Raw genomic sequence first — 18,171 nt, forward strand, 5'->3', positions numbered from 1 at the left:
TTGAAGGAAAAATGAGTGAGGGTGTTGAAGATGGGACTATATACTATGAAGTCATGAAGTAGAAAAAAAATAAAGATGCTCCATTATATTTTGTAAAAACAAAGACAAGTGAGCTCAAAATTAAAAGTGGTTGCTTAGTGACCTACCAAATAATATGACAAGTTGACAACTCATCTCTCATTACCCTTTCTTATTAGTCTCACACAATATGCTACTGCTTTTCAATAATAATCTTTAAATGCTATACACAAAGTTTTCAGGATTGAACTGTTATCACGCAACTGAAAAAGGAAGACTTATAGTAGATTGGACCACCTCTAAAATTCAAGAGAATATTTAAAAAAAATATATATATTCAGTACTAAACTTATCTTTACACACTCCATAGTATTCTATGCTGTTCATTTACCTAGTCCACTTTAACTAGAAGACGTAATTAGACGTGCAGTTTGTTCTGTTGGGAGACATTGGTTGGCTTATTTTTGCGTTGAAGACATAATTAAGTAATTAAAAAAAAGGTATGTTTGCAAACATAAATTCTAGCTTTATCTCTCATTGTTACTCGTTATCGATAATTTTTTTGTATGTCTCTATGAAAAAGAATTAAATTATATTCGTGAGTATGTTGAAGAACATGATTGAAGGGGAGCCTTGGAGTAACTGGTAAAGTTGTTGCCACGTGACCAGGAGGGTCACAAGTATCAAACCTTGGAAACAACCTCTAGTAGAAATGCAAGGTAAGACGGGTACAATACACCCTTGTGGTGGGACCCTTTCCCGGACACCACGCATAGCAATAGCTTTAGTGTCTCGGGCTGTCTTTTTTCGAAGAACATAATTAAATAATTTTAAAAATATGTTTTCAAACTTTAAAAGTTTTAGCCCGTAACAGTACTAAAAGCAGTTATTTTCCAAGTAATTAATACTATCATTTTCTATTTTGGGTAAATAACTTCGTCATTAGTTTGGGCTTAGGCCTCCTCTACTCATACTTAGCTGCCCACTAGTAACGTAACAAAAAGCGGAGCACGTGTGCGAATAGCCTAAAAGTATAAAATATATAATGGTTAGTCATTTCAGAATCGACTTCAAATAATTGATGAAATTAAAGTTGAAAATATGAATATAAAATTTTGAACTTCAAAAATCTAAAGTTAGGCTCAACTTCGGACCTAACTTTAAGTTTGAACGAGGTTCAACTATCGATATTCAAAGTATGAAGTTAGGCTCTACAAAAACCAATTTCAAGAAGTCTTGTCTAGCTTCATATCTAAATATCTAAAGTTGGCATTTGCACATAGTTTTGTATGATGGATTATCACAACGTTGACGTATCTCTAAATCAAGTAATATAATATGCTGATTAATTTTGAACATATTCTCCAACTTTAACTCATGTCTGGATCAGCTGGCACCAAACAGAAGAAACAAGAAGGGGGAGAAGTGATTATAATGGACTTTGCATCTTTAGCAAAGCTTGTGATGCTTGATGACAATGCAGGAAAGAGAGGATAAATTGTCATATAGTGCTTGATTTTTTCATTATTATGCAAAGCACCGCAGGTATTAATTTTGTCAATACTGGCTACAAGTTAAATACTACCATGTATACAAATGCTAGATATAAAGTACATATATCCAAGTGTAATTCGTTAGGCCTTTGGTGTTCCCCTCCGGTCAAGAATTGGGGCCTCACAATATATACCGGCCAATATGCTTTTCTTTCACATCTTTCTCGGTTTATAGGCGTAGAGGAACGGAAAGAGATCAAGTTCCATACATATGAGATAAGGTAAAAGGTATGGGATGAGCAGAATTTGATCCGACTGTAGTCTTTTTCTGTTCAAAAAATGCATGGCGGAAAAGGATGCTAGTCGTCTCGGCGAAATTTTGATTTCTTTTTTCCTGTATGGAGCGCTGAATTACTTATATTACGATCTTCAGACTGCAATCTAGGCAGCTAGAAAGGCTCGTTGGACCCAACAGCTAGACCAAGAATAATGAATGTGTGATAATCATGGTTCCGTATCATAAATAAAAAAGAAGTCCATAATTTACATAGAAAGCCTATTTGATTTTAGCAGTATTTACTAGATTTTTCTCTCTATAATGGAGATAGCCACTGAAATAATATCTAATGAATACTTACAAATTGAATAGAAAAAATCTTCTTTACAGATCGCGTTAAAATGAAGTTCTCTTGCAAAAAAAAAAAAAGGGAGGGAAATAACATAAATCCCGACAATTTGAAGTTTAATTTAAAATATTTCGACACTTTACATAATTACTGAAAATCTTGATTTTAGGTCCGACGAGATACATAATTAGCTCCCGAAACATTCCAAAAAAAAAGGGCAAACAACATAAATCCCGATAATTTGAACCTTAATTTTTAAAAAATTCCGATATTTTATATAATTACTGAAAATTTCAATTTTAGGTCTGTCGAGATACATAATTAGCTCTGGATACATCCAACGAAGATACATTTTTTCCTTTGTAAAGAGACATAATTAGCTTTCGATATATTTTTTCGATTTTAGGTCTATCGAGATACATAATTAGCTTCAGATAAATCCAACGAACATATATGATTAGTTGAAATTTTTATAATTACTTTGTAAGGATGAAAATTTGTGTAAATATGATAAGTTAAGGGGTATGTTTGTGTTATTTTTCCCAAAAAAAAAAAAAAAAGTCGACCCATTCTCGTTAACTGCACTCTAACATGGGCCACAAAGAAAGAGAAGCCCAAGTTCGGCCCATTCTCAGAAAATCCAAAAGGTGAGGCAAAACCGTCATTGACTTCAGTGAAGCTGCAATCCATGGCGGCTTAATCGAAAACCTTGTACTCCTCCATTGATCTTCTCTTTCCCTTTTTGCTTTTGCTGCTAATGGCGTCCACACTAACTCGCAGATTTACTACCAAATTTCTCAAAAATCCTTCTTCTTTTTTATTTCTCAGAAATCCCCAAATTAACCCTAAACTCTCAACCCCTTTTGTCCACTCTCAAAATCACCCACCATTTCTCGGGATAATCAGAAACTCCATACCCAATTTGAACAACATGGATTTTCAACCACATGGATTTCCAGGGAAGATGAATTATCGAAATCCTTCATCGCTAAATTTGAGATATTTTTCATCTGGTAATGGTAGTGAAAACCCTAAAAACCCGACTGAGTACCCGAGTGAAAACCCGGAATTTAAGCACCAGGAGATCACAGGCCCAACGGTTGATCGCGACGTTACGCCACTCGCAAATGAGACCCGCGAAGTGCTTGAGAAAATGCTTAAGACAATGTACAGTTTGAGCAAAGCATTTGCTGTACTGGGGCTTATTCAGCTTGGTTTAGGAGGTTGGATTACGTATACGACGCAGTCGTCGCCGATGCCTGAGATTTCAATACAGAGTTTTCTGGCATTTGGGTTGCCGTTTTCGTTGGCATTCATGATGAGAAGATCGTTGAAGCCGATTTACTTCTTTAAGAAAATGGAAGGACAAAGTAGGTTGCAGATTTTGACACTTGCTCTTCAGACTGCTAAGCAATTGAATTTGTTGTTTGTTCGCGTTCAAGGTGTTACTTACTCTTGTGTTGCTGTTACTTCCCTTGGATTGATACTTGTTGTATTCTCTAGATTGAGTAATTAGTTATCTGCTACTTTAAATACGTCGATAAGGAAGCTGAATAAGAGTTGCCAATTTTCGATTTGAAACAGAAGCTTTGTTGATTGTGAAGTTCGTTGTTGCCCGGCAATTTAAGTAGTTGCAAGAAGTGTTTGATGTTGTATCTGTGAGCAGAATACCGATCAAGATTAAATTTTCTGCGTAAGCTTTAGCAGTGACTTCTGCAATCCCATGTTGAGTAAAAAGAAAAGCTATCATACTTCCGTTTTGATAGAGATATTTGGTCCACTCCTGATCTTTAGATTTTAAACAGAAGCTTTGTTGACTGACAAGTTTTTGTTGTTCCGCGATTTACGTAGCTGGAAGAAGTATTTGATCCTGAATCTGTAAGCATAATATTGATCAAGATTAGATTTTCTCGGAAAGTTGTACCGATTTGACTTCTTCAATTCAATGTTGAATACAAAAGAAAATCTATCCTACCTTTGTTTTTGCTATGTCAGTCTTCTGTTGATAGAGATTTTTTGTCCACTTTTGCTCTTTCGATTTTAAACAGAAACATTGTTGATTGAGAATTTCTTTGTTGCCCCACAATTTAAGTAGTTGCAAGAAGTGTTTTTGATGTTGAATTTGTGAGCTGAGTACTGATCGAGATTAGGTTTTGACAGCTTTAGCAATGACTTCTGCAACTAAGCGTTGATTACAAAGAAACTCTATCGTACCTTTGTTTTTGCTATATCATAATTCCATTGATGAAGATATTTGGTCCATTCCTTACAAAACTGGCTGTTCTAGAACCACCAGAAATCAATGTCATGGACAAGATGTGAGAAATTGCAGGTCAAGTAAAGAACAATTATGGCACAACATATTTGTATGGCAACATATATGGCACAGCATCTTGCATGCATTGAACAATTGTCTTTGCGTTTATGACTTACTATGTTCTTGATGAATATAATATTCTTGGAGTTTCCAAAGGTGATTGTGTTATCGAGATTGAAAAAGAGCAGAGAAACCTTTCACTGAAGGACAACTTACATTCACTTCCAGTCTCAGAATGTCTTCATAGCATAGCTATTGGTTTAAAAAGTGTTCATTTCAAGCATGTCACTACCAGTTATGTACTGGATAACTCTGTCCGCTTCGACAGATGAAAGGAAATCACCTAGTATTTTTGTCTCTGCTAGAATTTGAACCTGAAGTGGGATGAGAACCCGATGTCTCAAGTTCAAATCCCAGCAGAGACAAAAAACACTAGGTGATTGTTCGCATTTGTCGTAGCCTTAGTGGACAGGGTATCTGTTGTTGATGGTTGAGATGGCAGGTAACCCGTGGATTTAGTCGAGGTGCGCGAGAGGTGGGCCGGACACCACGGTTATCCACCCCAAAAAAGAATTTGAACCTGAAATTTAATTTCTATGAAATATCCTTCAATATTTTCATACCTAAATGTCTAAATTCAATGTATCTAAACATGTTGTATAAAAGATTATCTTAGAAGCTGCTCGTATCAAGATTGGACAGAGTAGTTGTGTGATGTGATCTCAAATTGTTTATTCTTTGGCATCAAATGAAAGTTGTTTGAATCTTATTTTTCTAGCGTGTGGAGTGCACTCTTTTGTGGCTTGTATTAGTGAGCAATGTTATAGCATACAACTAGCAAATGCCTAATAATTTACAAATGAGAAACTTAGCAGCTACGAATAATGGGTTCATGATCTGTTTGCTTGTTTCTTGGAAGGTGGTTAGAAACTGGGACAGTCCTCTTGGAAGTGTTTCTTCTGGATCATTAGTGAAGTTTATTATGTTAACAAGAAAGTTTTAGTATTTCCGGTGCTTCCTTGCTTGTTCTGCCATCCTAATAAAATGTATACTTACTAGTAATTTTTAAGTCATGAAAACAAAATAGCAATAGTTATCCTAATGTGGCAAAGTTGTGATCTTGTGGGTCACAAGAAGAATTGATCGATCACACATTTGTAACCAGGGACAATAGTTAAATTTTCTGGGAAAGAAATGTTTAGAATGCTTTCCGCAATAAATGTTAAGAGTACAAAAGAAAATCTACGATACCTTTGTTTTTGTTATGTCACTTCCATTGATAGAGATAATTGGTCCACTTTCGATCTTTCGATGATAAACAAAAGCTTTGTTGATTGACAATTTTTATGTTGCCCCATGATTTCAGTAGTTGATGTTGAATTTGCAAGCTGAATACTGATCAAGATTAGATTTTGAGTATTATTTTTGTTCTGCAATTAATTGTTAAGATTACAAAGGAACTGTATCATACTTTTGTTTGCTATATCATACTTCTGTTGATGGAGATATTTGGTCTACTCCTTACAAAACTGGCTGTTCTAAAATCAACCAGAAGTCGATGCCACGGACAACATGGAGAAAATTGCAGATCAAGTTGAGAACTATATGAATGGTTTGTAATGCAGCTTAAGCTATATTTTTATGTGAACATGTATGACACAGCATTTGCATCTTGCTTGCATTGAACAGGTTGTCTTTGCATTAATAACTTGCTATGTTCCTCATACATGTCTGCGTAACACAGATGAAAAACTTAGTAGGTTCATGATCTGTTTGTTTGTTTCCTGGAAGTTGGTTGGAAACTGGAAATGTCCTTTTCCTGAAGGGTTTCTTCTGGATCCATTAGTGAAGTTTTATTATGTTAGACAGTGCTTCCTATCATATTTCGTTAATGTATTGGTGGAAGATAACAGGTGATAGGTATGTATCAGATAAACAAAGGAGGTGTGGGCAAGTCGGTCCGATCAACATTACTATTAAAAAAACATGTTTTTGCAAAATGTGCTTTTGAATTGACTTGTTACCTAAAATCCAAGATCCAAGTTTCTTTTTGTTCATTTTTTTCTCTCCCTCATCTGACCCACAAGAACAAACATACACTAGATAGAAGTACTGATAATTGATAAATAGATTTGAGAAACTACAGATTCTCTTCTTAAAAGCATGTTGGTTAAGGTCAGAAAATAAGCAAACCACAAGAGAAAAAAAAAAAAACAAGAACACACAGAGTTACATTTGCAGGAAAAAACACGGACAGAGGCAGAGGAATTCACTATAATGGAGAGAGAGTACAATGTTGGGACAATAGTCTCAATTTCGCGTGTGTATAAGAATGATCCGAAACAGCCCACTAAATCGCACTTATATAATACGTGCGTACAAATAAGTCCTAGGTCCAAAAACATAAAGGTCCATACCCTACGCTACCACCACAGACCCATTGAAAATCACAAACATTGGTCGCACCGGGAAACTTTCAGGACCGGATCAACAAAATTCGGATCACAACTCTAACAGAGACATAACTGATTACAGTGGATGGATCTTCAAATGGAGAGTCCACATTCTTGGCCATTTACGAAGAGATGAGATTCTGGAGACATAAATGATGGGAGAACGAGCAAATTAAAAGACACCACGAAATAATATTCACTTAGTGAATCGGTGGATCACACCTTGGAAACAGAAACAAGTGCATATTTGACTCTTTAAGAAGTATACAAGTGTTGAAACAATAAAATATAAGAACAACGAAGTGACACCGAATTTATTGGGTCCTGTAAGAGCATGTGGAGAGGTTCTGAAGAGTGGAAATTGAAGAAAAATGTGCTAGAAAAAGTAAAAGAATTTCAAAGTAGTTAAATATAGATGCAGCAATTATACTACCATGAATGTAAACAAGTTAGCAAAATCTATTTTTTAATGTATATACACAAGAGAATTTCTCTTTACCTAATTTACACAATATAAGATGATTCAATTCCAACCACATAGCTGCTATAGTTAGACATAAATATGGATCGAGTCATCATGATGCGAGACTTTCTCGATACCGTGTTATACGTGACAACTCACTAACAGTGGTCCGACACATGGGGCACGTATCTTTATCTTCAAACCAAGGACGAATACAATCAACATGAAATCCATGACAACAAGGGTGAAGAATCACACACCTCTCTCCTTTTTTAATTTCAGCAATACAAATCGAACAATCACTATTTTTCACTCTAATTTCTCCCTCGTAAATACCAATCGCTACTTCACCAGCTGGATTTTCTGGCGGACACCGAGATGTTGCTATTCCATCGGCTGTATTATTATTCGAATGTGGCTGCGATTCATCGTCACAACACACAAATTTTTTCTTCAATATGATGATAAATGGGACAAGTAAAATGGCGAAAGTGATGAGGAAGATATATGTACCGTTGACATTTGGCATCGATTTGAGATGGAATCAGATTAATTAAAGCAAACTGTTATTAATGGATCATTTGGTGGACTTATTAGACTTTTATTCCTTTTTTTTCTGTTCTAAGTTGTTATTATTATTAAAAAAAATGTGGTTAATAATTAATTATTTTTTGTTGACGTGGAGCCGGTTCGGTCTTACGCATTATGGAGAAGAAACGGTCCAATTTGACAATTTGGCCGAATTCAAAAGTCGCCCTTTACGCGCCTTCTTTTTATTTTACACTCTCTCCGTTCATTTTATGTGAAAAGATGAAGGCTTTTCAAATTTTTATGATCTAAAAGAATTTTTAAATATTTGTGTGGTCGTAAATTATTTAATAGAAAAAATATTTTTTTTTTCTAATTATAATAAGGTATATTTTTCTGAAACAAACTAAAAAGGAAAGTAAGTCACATAAAATGGGACGAAAAGAGTAATGCTCTTTTTTGGGAAACATGTAATTACTACTTTTAAGAATGTATTGGCTAAATTCACTTTTGTAAACTAACTCGAAGATCACATAGAAATGTAAACTGTACAAGATAAATTCAAGACAATGAACTCGACGGGAAAAAGCATCGACTAGGAAATCAATTTTATGAGATACCTACTACACAAACTTAACAACTCTTGCGAATAATAGAATCCAAAAAATATAAATTTATTATTTATTTTACTTTTCCATTATTAATTTTACTACCTCTTTAAAAAATAAATAAAATAGTTAATTTTTTTAATATCAATCATTCAATAACATAAATTTAATATTTTAAAAAAACACATCGAAATAATCTAATAAGAGAATAACAGAATAGAACTAATTTCTTCGTTAAGAAAAAAAAAAAAAAAAAAAAAGAAGGTATGTCTACGACATTTCCAATTGGATGGTTCTCGGGATATATATATGTACATTTAACTTAAACAATTACAATAAATATATTGTTAATTATATACGTGCGTGTTCCCCACTTTGGAATTTAATAGGCTCCCCTCTCTCTCTCTCTCTCTCTCTCTCTGTATTTTCGCCTTGGTAAGGGCGTTAATCTCGGTGCTCCAAAATCCTAATCCATACTCAATCTCTTCCATTTCCACAGGTAGTTTTTTCATCTCTTTTATCCAAATGGGTTTTTGTGACTGAATTAAATGAATTTGGCTAACTTTCTTCACCCTTCATTTGATTTTGGGGGGAAAAAAAATTGAAGATGAATAATAAAGTTTATTTCTACTAGAAATGCTATTAACGTTTTGTGAATTGTGGTGGTTGACTTGTATAAGATGAAGATAAATATTCCTTGAGTTTTCATATCATTGTGTTGTAGGATATCCTCTTTTGCGAAGAAATGAACCGTTATGCATAGTTTGTGTGCTTGAGTCTTGGACTTTGCTACTTCTGTAACTACATATACTGTGTAATCCCACTAGTACGGGTAGTGTGTACGCAGACCTTGCCCCTAAGGCCCCAACTTGAATATTCAGATTATTGCTGTAGGATGTTTTTTCCTGTGTGTTTTGGATCCTCTTTTACAAGAAATGACCCCTTTATGTAGAGTTTTTTGTGGGCTTGAATCTTGGGCTTTGCTACTAAAACAACAACATATATACTGTGTAATCCCACAAGTGAGGCTAGTGTGTATGCAGTCCTTGCCCCTAAGGCCCTGATTTGAATGTTCAAATTATTGCTGTATGACGGTTTTTGCTATTATAATGTTATCTGTACTGAACTCGGGATCTATTGGAAACAGCCTCTCAACTTCATCTGAGGCAGGGGTATGGACTGCGTACACTTTACCCTCTCCAGACCCCACTTTGTGGGAATACACTGGGTATGTTGTTGTTGTTGTTGGACAGTTTTTGGTATGTGTTTTGGATCCCCTTTCATGAAAAACCACCCCTTATTGTTCTTTTCGATGTTATAGTAGTAATTATTCCTCTGGTTTGTGTGCTTGAATCTTGGACTTGGCTACTTAGATTATTTCTCTAATCCCTGAGATCATGTATCGGTCTTCATTTCTTCATTTTTTGATCTTTAACTTTCAGTGTTTTGTCAAATTTTTCCATGTAGGATCCTCTTACTTTTTATGTAAATGTTGGTCAGAAGTATGTTCAATTGAATTTTCTCATTATGGATGATTCTTCATGACTAATTTGAACTGTTATTGCACAATGTTAATAGCTTTATCTTGCTTCTTTCTTCAGGTACATTTCTTGATTAGTTGAACACTTCCCTAGCAAAGCATGGTTTCCTCTTATCCTTTGAAAATGTTCGGGCTTAAGAAGTCACCCTTGCATCAAAATGCTAGGAATCACACTGTGGATCCTGGATTCAATGGTTTTTCTAGTTCAAATCCTTTTGATTCTGACAATGAATCTGACAACAAGCATACTATAACACCTGCAAGGAGAACTTCGTCAGAGCCCTCTCTAATTACCCCACATTTGAGTACAAACCCTTTTGATGATGATGATGATGATTTTAAACGGACTCATTCATCTGCTTACTCCGCGACTTCAAAAGAAAGAAGCAGATACAAGAATGACTTCCGGGACTCTGGAGGATTTGAGAACCAAACTGTAGAGGAGTTGGAAAACTATGCAGTAAACAAGGCTGAAGAGACAACAAAGACTGTTAACAACTGCCTGAGGATCGCAGAAGACATTAGACAAGATGCAGCAAAAACTGTAATCACCTTACATCAGCAGGGTGAACAAATTACAAGAACCCACCTTACTGCAGCTGACATTGAGCATGACCTTAGCAGAGTATGGTTAATTAATTTTATTGCATTTTGTAGTTGCAAAAGTAAAAAAAAAATAAAATTGTGGATTAGCATTAACCGTTATATCATCATAGACTACCAATACCCATCTGTCATTCTTGTTTCTGCAATTTTTTATTCTTCAATCATTTCATTGAATAATTCATAATATTATTGAAATTTATGCTGACTGATACGTTACTTCCTCGTTCATTTTGAGATGAAACTTTATATTGTCTTTAGGACTTAGGAGGGCATATAGACATTGTTTGAACTTTTATAATGCATATATAACTTATCTGCTTCAAACCGTTCCACCTCCAAGACGTTAATCTACAGTTGCCCATAACTTTAAAAATTCTTTATTACCATTTTCTTGATCTGGAAGATTTTTGTATCTGTTATTTACTTCTGTTGTTATGCGTATCAGCTGGAAACTAAAGCTTGAAATTTAATTACAGGGTGAAAAGCTTTTGGGTAGTCTTGGAGGCTTGTTTTCTAAAACTTGGAAGCCTAAGAAAACACGCTCAATTACAGGGCCAGTAATTACTAGAGGTAACATCAGATTTTGTTCTTGCTCATTAAATATGCATTGGTGTTTGCATCTGGGAAAGAAAAAAATGTCTGGATCTTAAGATAGATAGGGCATTAAAAAATTATGGGGAGGCTGTGGCTATTGAGAAAACTGCTGATTATCTTTTATTGTTGCAGATGTTCCAGTTCAAAGAAGGGGTAACCACCTGGAGCAGAAAGAGAGGTTGGGGTTGAGCTCTGCTAAGGAACGCTCAACTTCACGAACACCACCACCGGAACCTACTAATGCACTGCAGAAAGTTGAGGTACATGTTACTTGAGACAGAATAGAGACTGATAGTAAAAACTCGTTTAAATAAATGGTTCAGAAGATAAACTTTGGACAAAATAGTGACCGGCATTTGGGACAACTTAGTGACTGGCATTTAGAACTCCTTTATATAAATGGTTCAGAGAATTGATATTGGCTCTAGGCTGTTGCATGATAGGAAGATAAACTTGCTCTCGAGTTAGTTTATCAGACAGTGATGAGTTTTGACCAATATGTCATCAACTTGTGGCAAACACACTTCCCTTTTTATTTCCTTAGCTGTTCTCTGTCAAAAAGGTGAAGTTGCAATATTTCTTCCAGACTTTCTATGCATTTGTTTTGCATTCTGTATCTTATACTGGTGACATTTGTCCTTCTATTCTTTATATCTTAGACTTTCTGTGCATAGTGTGATTTTCTGGCTAAATTGGGGATGAAGATGAGGATTGGCAACTCCATAGTAGTTTAAGAAAGAGCATAGAAAATTAGAAATAGGAAAAAGCAAAAGGGTAAGAAGGCCACCACCACTCCATGTAGGGACCAATTGGAATCACCTATCGTCTTTTACTGCATGGCTGCTGACTTAGCCGCAGTTGGTTTGCTATAGGTTTTGGATTTGCAGATCATTTTCGATTTTCTTATCTATGGGAGTGTCCTCATTCTAATTATTTTTCTTGAGCCGAGGGTCTGTTGGAAACAGCCTCCATAGCCCCACAAATGTAGGGTTAAGGTTCAACATACACCTCATCCTCCCCAGATCCCGCTTGTGGGACTATAATGAGTATGTTGTTGTTATTGTTGAGTTTATTTCTAATGACTTCTCGGAGAACTTGTTTCTTGAGTTGAAAATCCTGTTCATATATTTCTTCTGGATACAAATTCCAGATTCTGAAAATAAGATTTGATGATTTCTAGAAATCCTGCTGCTTCGTAGCTTCAATTGGAAGCTAAATAAGGAATTAGAGGAAAACGGAAAGTTACATTTGACAGAGGACTTCATAGCCTATATCTCCATCTTTTTCTTCCGGGGTATTAGGAAATAGGTGTTCTATCCGTGTTTCCTTGTGGAATGAAAGAGTGAGTCTGCTAGGAGGGGTAGAGAAAGAAGTGAATGTGCGTTGGAGAAGGGATCTCTCTTGCATCTCATTAAGCTACAGAAGAACCTCTTTTGTTAACGCATTAAAGGAAAGCAATGGAAAATAGCTCTAATCATTGACATTTTGACAGGTTGAGATTGCAAAACAAGATGACGCATTATCAGATCTCAGTAACCTGTTGGGAGAGCTCAAAGATATGGCTATTGATATGGGGTCTGAAATTGAGAGGTTCGTATTCTGAATAGTGATATCTTATTTAAAAGGATCACAAGTATCCTTTTTCCTCTTCTTATTGAACTCTCACGTACTGTGTTACTATTCCTCTAATCACTTCTAAGATTTTCTGCATATGTTGTGTTGGATATTGCAGGCAGAACAAATCCCTGGATCATCTTCAAGATGATGTAGATGAGCTCAATTTCCGAGTCAAAGGTGCCAACAGGCGTGGTCGCCGCTTGCTAGGAAAATAACACACTAGCATTTATCTCATGTATTAGCGCTAGATATTAACGTGCTCATGTTTTCCCCTTTTTTTAACTTTGCTACTGCAATTCCTCTAAATCCATCATAATGCCAACTTTTTTTTCCCTGTTCTGAATTTTTTGTACACAGATTGAGTAAATCAATTAATTTCCCAGTAATTGGGTTAACGATCAACGAATTGCTGTAATTTACTTCATTTTCCATCTAACACTTGCTTCAATATTTTCATTAACCCCCTAGAGGCATATCCTTATTCCTTTTCTGTTGTATTTGTGGATGCGACAGCAGAACTTGTTATATTAGGGTGAAAGTTATTTTGTGTTTTTCATTTTTCCCATCTGGATTGACTGTCGTTTGATATGTTGGCAAAGCATAAATAATCCTGGGATGTATTACACCTTGTTAACATTTCACGTACCATTTTTACCCCTTTTTTGGGGACCTGTTCTGGACAAGAGTGAGTTTATTTGGCTAGACTACCCATCAAAATCTTTGTCGCTGCAATATAGAGTCCAAATAGTACCATAAAAAGCGCTTGCTCAACACTTGCAGAAGATATTTTGCCTTAATGTGGGAAGAAATGATGAACAATGCCCCCACGATGACGAACTTTAAAGATTATTCCTGTCGCAGCATCCATTTCATGCTCACAGGATACAACACAAAAGAAATACCAGTAACAGGGCACATGCAGGAAAAAATAAGAAGAAATTTTCATATAAAGGAGGAGTTCATAGCTTTTGTTTATTGCAACAATAACTCTACCAAGCCATTGCTTTGAAGGTCTTTGAGTGGTTACGATCATAATGCTGTATTCTCTCCAAAGTAACATACACTTGAGGCAGACTACTGTAACTTCAGTTGGTTTAGACGGTATCCTATCATGATGTTGGCCATAAATAGGTAAGATAAGCTAGCTAGAGCCCTTCACATTGGTTTTGAAAACAATAATCAGAAAAGACATTTGGATAAGGGAGAAGTCATGAAAAGCAGTTGTTATGCATCATCCAGTCCACTAGAACACAAGAGAAAGATGAACTAAGCAAAGGCAAAGGTTTTCAGAGTTAAAGACTTCACTTCTGTGGTTCCCTTCAGCAAACGGAAACAGGAGGCTGAAAGAGCAAGGAAAAAGGAAGTACACTCGTCCAAACAAGAGGAAGAAGGAAGCATGGCTAATTATAGGCACCATCCATTCTGAACCTTACCAAAACCTTCATCCACCATGTATAGGCCATACCAAGGCCTGAGATAAGGGTAAGCCATAGCGAGTAACCTTTTCTTCCCTGCCTCCTCGACCTTCATTCCATCCTGCAGCCAAAGTGATAGCGGCTGTAGCATCCACCAGTAATGTGTGGAAGAGGGTAAGATTTCTATGTGGATAGGACGTATCAACACCTTTTGCATCTTTTCATTTCAAAGGAAATATATAAGAATAATATAGTGTTGGTTTTGACTTATATGGCGCTTAGGCCTAGCTCATCAAACAAGTGCGCCAAAAGTGGGGGATGGTATCATATTCTCTTATAAGCTCGTAGTTTCACTTTAGCTTTTGCCTTAGCTTCTATTATATTAGTAAAGCTGTAAAGGGCGAGCGGGTGGGTGGTTTTTTTTTCCCGGGGGGCTGCAATAGTTTTCTTACTTTCTGGATTGTGTCAATAACTATAATTTGAGAGATAAGAGGAAAGCCCTTTCTCGAATTCGAAGATGTAACACAAATAATGACTTTTTACGTCAGGATGTCAACAGGTTAAGCAGCTCTAAGGTTTTTTATATTCGATGGAAGAAAGGCTGAAACTCTGCCCCAACCAAGTGAAACTAAGGGTCTAAAAGAGTTCATGATATGATCTACGGGGTGTTAACCCTAGGAGGATGGCCAAGAATGTCCAGTAAAAGGAGCGGATCGATGGAGTCGTTTTTCAAGCACGGATAGAACGATCTAAAGGGGTTGTGTAAACTAGAGAGATGGAGATATCTTTTTTATGAATGTGGTCAGCGTTTGGTTTATTTGGAAAGGGGTCACTCTTAGGGGAGATCATTCAAATGGCTGAATTGATGACTTCGACTTCGCTTCTATCTCTTCGACACCTAACTTCTGGTCAGCATAATATTAACAGTGGATGATAATGGAATTGAGAAAGATAGAGACGTTCACCCTCTATGTGCTTTGATCTTACAGAAAGTTGTTGAAAGTAGCCTTCCAGTTTCAATTGCTATTCTTCCAACTTCTCTAATCTAACTGAGCTCTTATGCAGAAAGACAACTCCACAAGACAAAACTGAGTTCACCTTTGGTTCAATTCTTCCAGGGTCCATATACTCGGAAACCTGAACCTTAGTGCAAACTAGAATTTCTAGATTCAAGTACTTTTTACATCTACCATCAGTGAGATGTTAAAGGTGCTAAGGTTATAGTAGTTTGCCTTCAGTCACCAAGGCAAACTAAACTTCTTTATCGCAGGATTGTTATTCCACCTTCAAAGTGGGATAAAAATAACACTACAATCCCGCGATAAGTTATCCCATGATTTTATCCCAACCAAACATGGGAACTCATCGTAAAATTAATCTCCCAATTAGTAATCCCTTGCACCAATCGAGCCCCTAAAGTTTAAAGCATTCAGTTCCCTATTCTGGTATAATTCATAATCAAAGTAATAAACTTACGTAACAGACACTGCTATAATTCTACAATAAACGGTGCAGCATCAGTTAAATCTGAATCAAGGTACTCACACAGATTTTCAGCCAAAAATCTGAAGAACTTACCCGGATCCATACACACATGCATGCTGAAATCCAAAGAGCTATAACACAAGGACAGCCAACAATGCCACAAGGTAGTACATTCCACCAACCAGCCATTCACCGCGCACATGAAAACAACAATCTCTAATCTATATATCACACATTGTTTACCAAATTGTGCTAAGGTAAGGTAACAAAAGCAGTTATGGAAAATCGATTCTTTCAAATACATAACCGAGCACTATCAGTTAACGAACATCAACAATACACGGGGCAGTAATACTCATCACAGTCAATATTTCATAATACAATTAAAAAAACAAAACCCTAGGGCTTTCACATCCATCATTGCTGAACTATTCAACGTTCGCGTAATTATTCTATTAAGAAAAAAGGCCGAAAATCGAATAACATTACTGTTTCAATTCCATAACGCTTTTGACCTTTGGTGCATAGAGAGAGTAAACTACGGCCTGTCTCTTGGCGACCTCGAGCTGGGCCCTACCATCGGAGAAAGCAGCTGTGACCTTAGAAGGATCAGAGAGGTCTTTGTTCTGCCGAAATCCATCGATTGTTCGGCGCTTAGTGTATTCCCTAATGTTGTAATCGGGAAAATCACGCGCCGTCCGTAGCAGCGACCGGAATAGTGTAAGCACCTCCACGCGCGACGGCGACGCCATATTTTTTCAGTCGGAACAGATAAGCCGAGAGGTTTTCCGATTCAGGCCGTACGATTGTGTTTGGGTGGAGGTTTATCTAGAAATCTCTCGGGTTTTTGATATTCCACGTTTGGTCCCTTATATATATTCCCTCCGTCGAAATTACTATTTGTGATTAATTTTTTAATTGAATTTTGTTTTTGATTCATCACTTTAAATAAGCTGGAGATTTGAAGAGAAACTGGAGTTTAAAAGTTTTCGATTGAGTAGGATCAAGATGGAATATTTGGAGTGCAGGTTTAATGACTCGAGACATGAGGAGGAGGTGGTAGTAAAGTTGAATTCTCAGGCGATTTGCAAGAGGGATAGTTTTAAGTATCTCGGGTCTACGATTCAGGGGAATGGAGAGATAGATGAGGACGTCTCTCACCATATTTAGGCATATTGAATGAAATGGAGGCTCGCTTCGGAAATTTTATGCGATAAGAAGGTGCCCCAAGCTTAAAGTCAAATTCTATAGAGTTGCAGTTTGTCCTGCTATGTTATATGGAGCAGAGTGTTGGTCGGTTAAGAATTCTCATGTCCAAATATTGAAGGTAGCGGAAATGAGAATATTGCGTTGGATGTGTGGATTCACAAGGGCAGATAAGGTTAGAAATGAAATTATTCGGAAGAAGGTGGGAGTGGTATCAATGAAGGATAAAATACGAGAAGTGAGGTTGAGATGGTTTGGTCATGTGATGAGGAGGGGCACGGATGCCCCAGTTCATATGTGTGAGAGGTTGGCCTTGGAAGGTTTCAAGCGGAGTAGGGATAGACCGAAGAAATACTGGAGAGAAGTGATTAGACGTGATATGAAGCAATTACAGCTGACTGAGAACATGACCCTGGATAGAAAGATATGGAGGAAAAACATGAGGATAGAGGGCTAAGGGTGTGGTTGGGGAATTGTGGTGTTCTTTGTTTGGCAATGTACTTTTTGTGGATGTCATATCTATGTTATTTTATCATGTTCTATGTTTTTTATGTTTTTGTATACTGTCTTTTGTACTGCCTTTTATCTTGAACCGGGAGTCTATCGAAAACAGTCTCTCTACCTTGTTAGAAATAGTGGTATGGACTGTGTACACTCTACCCTCCCCAGACCTCATTATGTGGGCATATACCGGGTTTGTTGTTGTTGTTGCTGTTGATTCATCACTTTAACTATATCGAAAAAAATTATATTTTTTAACTCCCTCGGTTTAAAAAAAAAAAGACCTAATTTGATTTGACATGGAATTTAGACTTTTGAATCGTGTGGTGTTAAATTAAAGATATGTTAAATGTACCAAAATGTCCTTCAATCTTGTGGTTTTAAACATGCCACGTGGAAAGTTAAAATTAAAAAGTTGCTAAAAATAAAAAGAGATTATTCGTTTTAAAATAGACTAAAAAGCAAAGTAGGTTATTCTTTTTGAAATGAAGGAAATAGTATTTTATCCTTATCAATAAGTCAAAAATGGCAGATAGAAATGAACAGAGAAAATAACAACAAAATTACAAAAATAATTTGTTTTTGAGCTTTGTAATATATGATTAAACATATTTGCCTTCCACAACTATTTATTTCATCCACTAATATAGTTTGTTACTTTTTATTTTTAGCTGCTGCCTACGTTCATAACTGTTTTTTTT

General features: G+C 36.3%; 4 protein-coding genes across 5 annotated transcripts; 2 read left to right on the forward strand and 2 right to left on the reverse strand.

Moving 5' to 3' along the window:
- The first annotated feature begins 2,602 nt into the window (after positions 1-2,602).
- Positions 2,603-4,129, forward strand: LOC107862295. The gene has a single exon (XM_016707819.2). The coding sequence runs from the start codon at positions 2,895-2,897 to the stop codon at positions 3,651-3,653; it is 759 nt and encodes a 252-aa protein (XP_016563305.2). The 5' UTR covers positions 2,603-2,894; the 3' UTR covers positions 3,654-4,129.
- Positions 4,130-6,688: 2,559 nt separating this feature from the next.
- LOC107865910 lies at positions 6,689-8,054 on the reverse strand. 2 transcript variants are annotated; one of them, XR_001672734.2, is made up of 2 exons: positions 7,407-8,054; positions 6,689-7,047 (listed from the first exon to the last, which is right to left on the reverse strand). XR_001672734.2 is itself a non-coding variant. In XM_047409842.1 (2 exons), the coding sequence occupies exons 1-2, from the start codon at positions 7,897-7,899 to the stop codon at positions 6,984-6,986; spliced, it is 333 nt and encodes a 110-aa protein (XP_047265798.1). In that variant the 5' UTR covers positions 7,900-7,990; the 3' UTR covers positions 6,689-6,983. The 2 variants fall into 2 exon arrangements, 1 of the variants encoding a protein (XP_047265798.1); XM_047409842.1 differs by having other exon boundaries at positions 7,631-7,990.
- Positions 8,055-8,843: 789 nt separating this feature from the next.
- Positions 8,844-13,265, forward strand: LOC107862296 (SNAP25 homologous protein SNAP33). The gene is made up of 6 exons (XM_016707820.2): positions 8,844-9,005; positions 10,108-10,671; positions 11,129-11,222; positions 11,379-11,506; positions 12,739-12,836; positions 12,979-13,265. Exons 2-6 carry the CDS (start codon positions 10,147-10,149, stop codon positions 13,076-13,078), a joined length of 945 nt encoding a protein of 314 aa, XP_016563306.1. The 5' UTR covers positions 8,844-9,005; positions 10,108-10,146; the 3' UTR covers positions 13,079-13,265.
- Positions 13,266-16,038: 2,773 nt separating this feature from the next.
- LOC107865911 (LYR motif-containing protein 4) lies at positions 16,039-16,625 on the reverse strand. The gene has a single exon (XM_016712102.2). The coding sequence runs from the start codon at positions 16,513-16,515 to the stop codon at positions 16,249-16,251; it is 267 nt and encodes an 88-aa protein (XP_016567588.1). The 5' UTR covers positions 16,516-16,625; the 3' UTR covers positions 16,039-16,248.
- Positions 16,626-18,171: the final 1,546 nt, after the last annotated feature.

The sequence above is a fragment of the Capsicum annuum genome, chromosome 3, assembly GCF_002878395.1.
Source record: "Capsicum annuum cultivar UCD-10X-F1 chromosome 3, UCD10Xv1.1, whole genome shotgun sequence".
Taxonomy (NCBI): domain Eukaryota; kingdom Viridiplantae; phylum Streptophyta; class Magnoliopsida; order Solanales; family Solanaceae; genus Capsicum; species Capsicum annuum.

Excerpts from the sequence above, each read along its gene's own strand:
- LOC107862295 (XM_016707819.2), top strand. The coding sequence starts at position 2,895 with ATGGCGTCCACACTAACTCGCAGATTTACTACCAAATTTCTCAAAAAT.
- LOC107865910 (XM_047409842.1), bottom strand. The coding sequence starts at position 7,899 with ATGCCAAATGTCAACGGTACATATATCTTCCTCATCACTTTCGCCATT. Across the intron at positions 7,048-7,630 it reads GAAATTAAAAAAGGAGAGAG|AATCTCATCTCTTCGTAAAT; the intron begins GTGTGTGATTCT and ends TTATGTCTCCAG.
- LOC107862296 (XM_016707820.2), top strand. The coding sequence starts at position 10,147 with ATGGTTTCCTCTTATCCTTTGAAAATGTTCGGGCTTAAGAAGTCACCC. Across the intron at positions 11,223-11,378 it reads AGGGCCAGTAATTACTAGAG|ATGTTCCAGTTCAAAGAAGG; the intron begins GTAACATCAGAT and ends TTATTGTTGCAG. Across the intron at positions 12,837-12,978 it reads ATGGGGTCTGAAATTGAGAG|GCAGAACAAATCCCTGGATC; the intron begins GTTCGTATTCTG and ends TGGATATTGCAG.
- LOC107865911 (XM_016712102.2), bottom strand. The coding sequence starts at position 16,515 with ATGGCGTCGCCGTCGCGCGTGGAGGTGCTTACACTATTCCGGTCGCTG.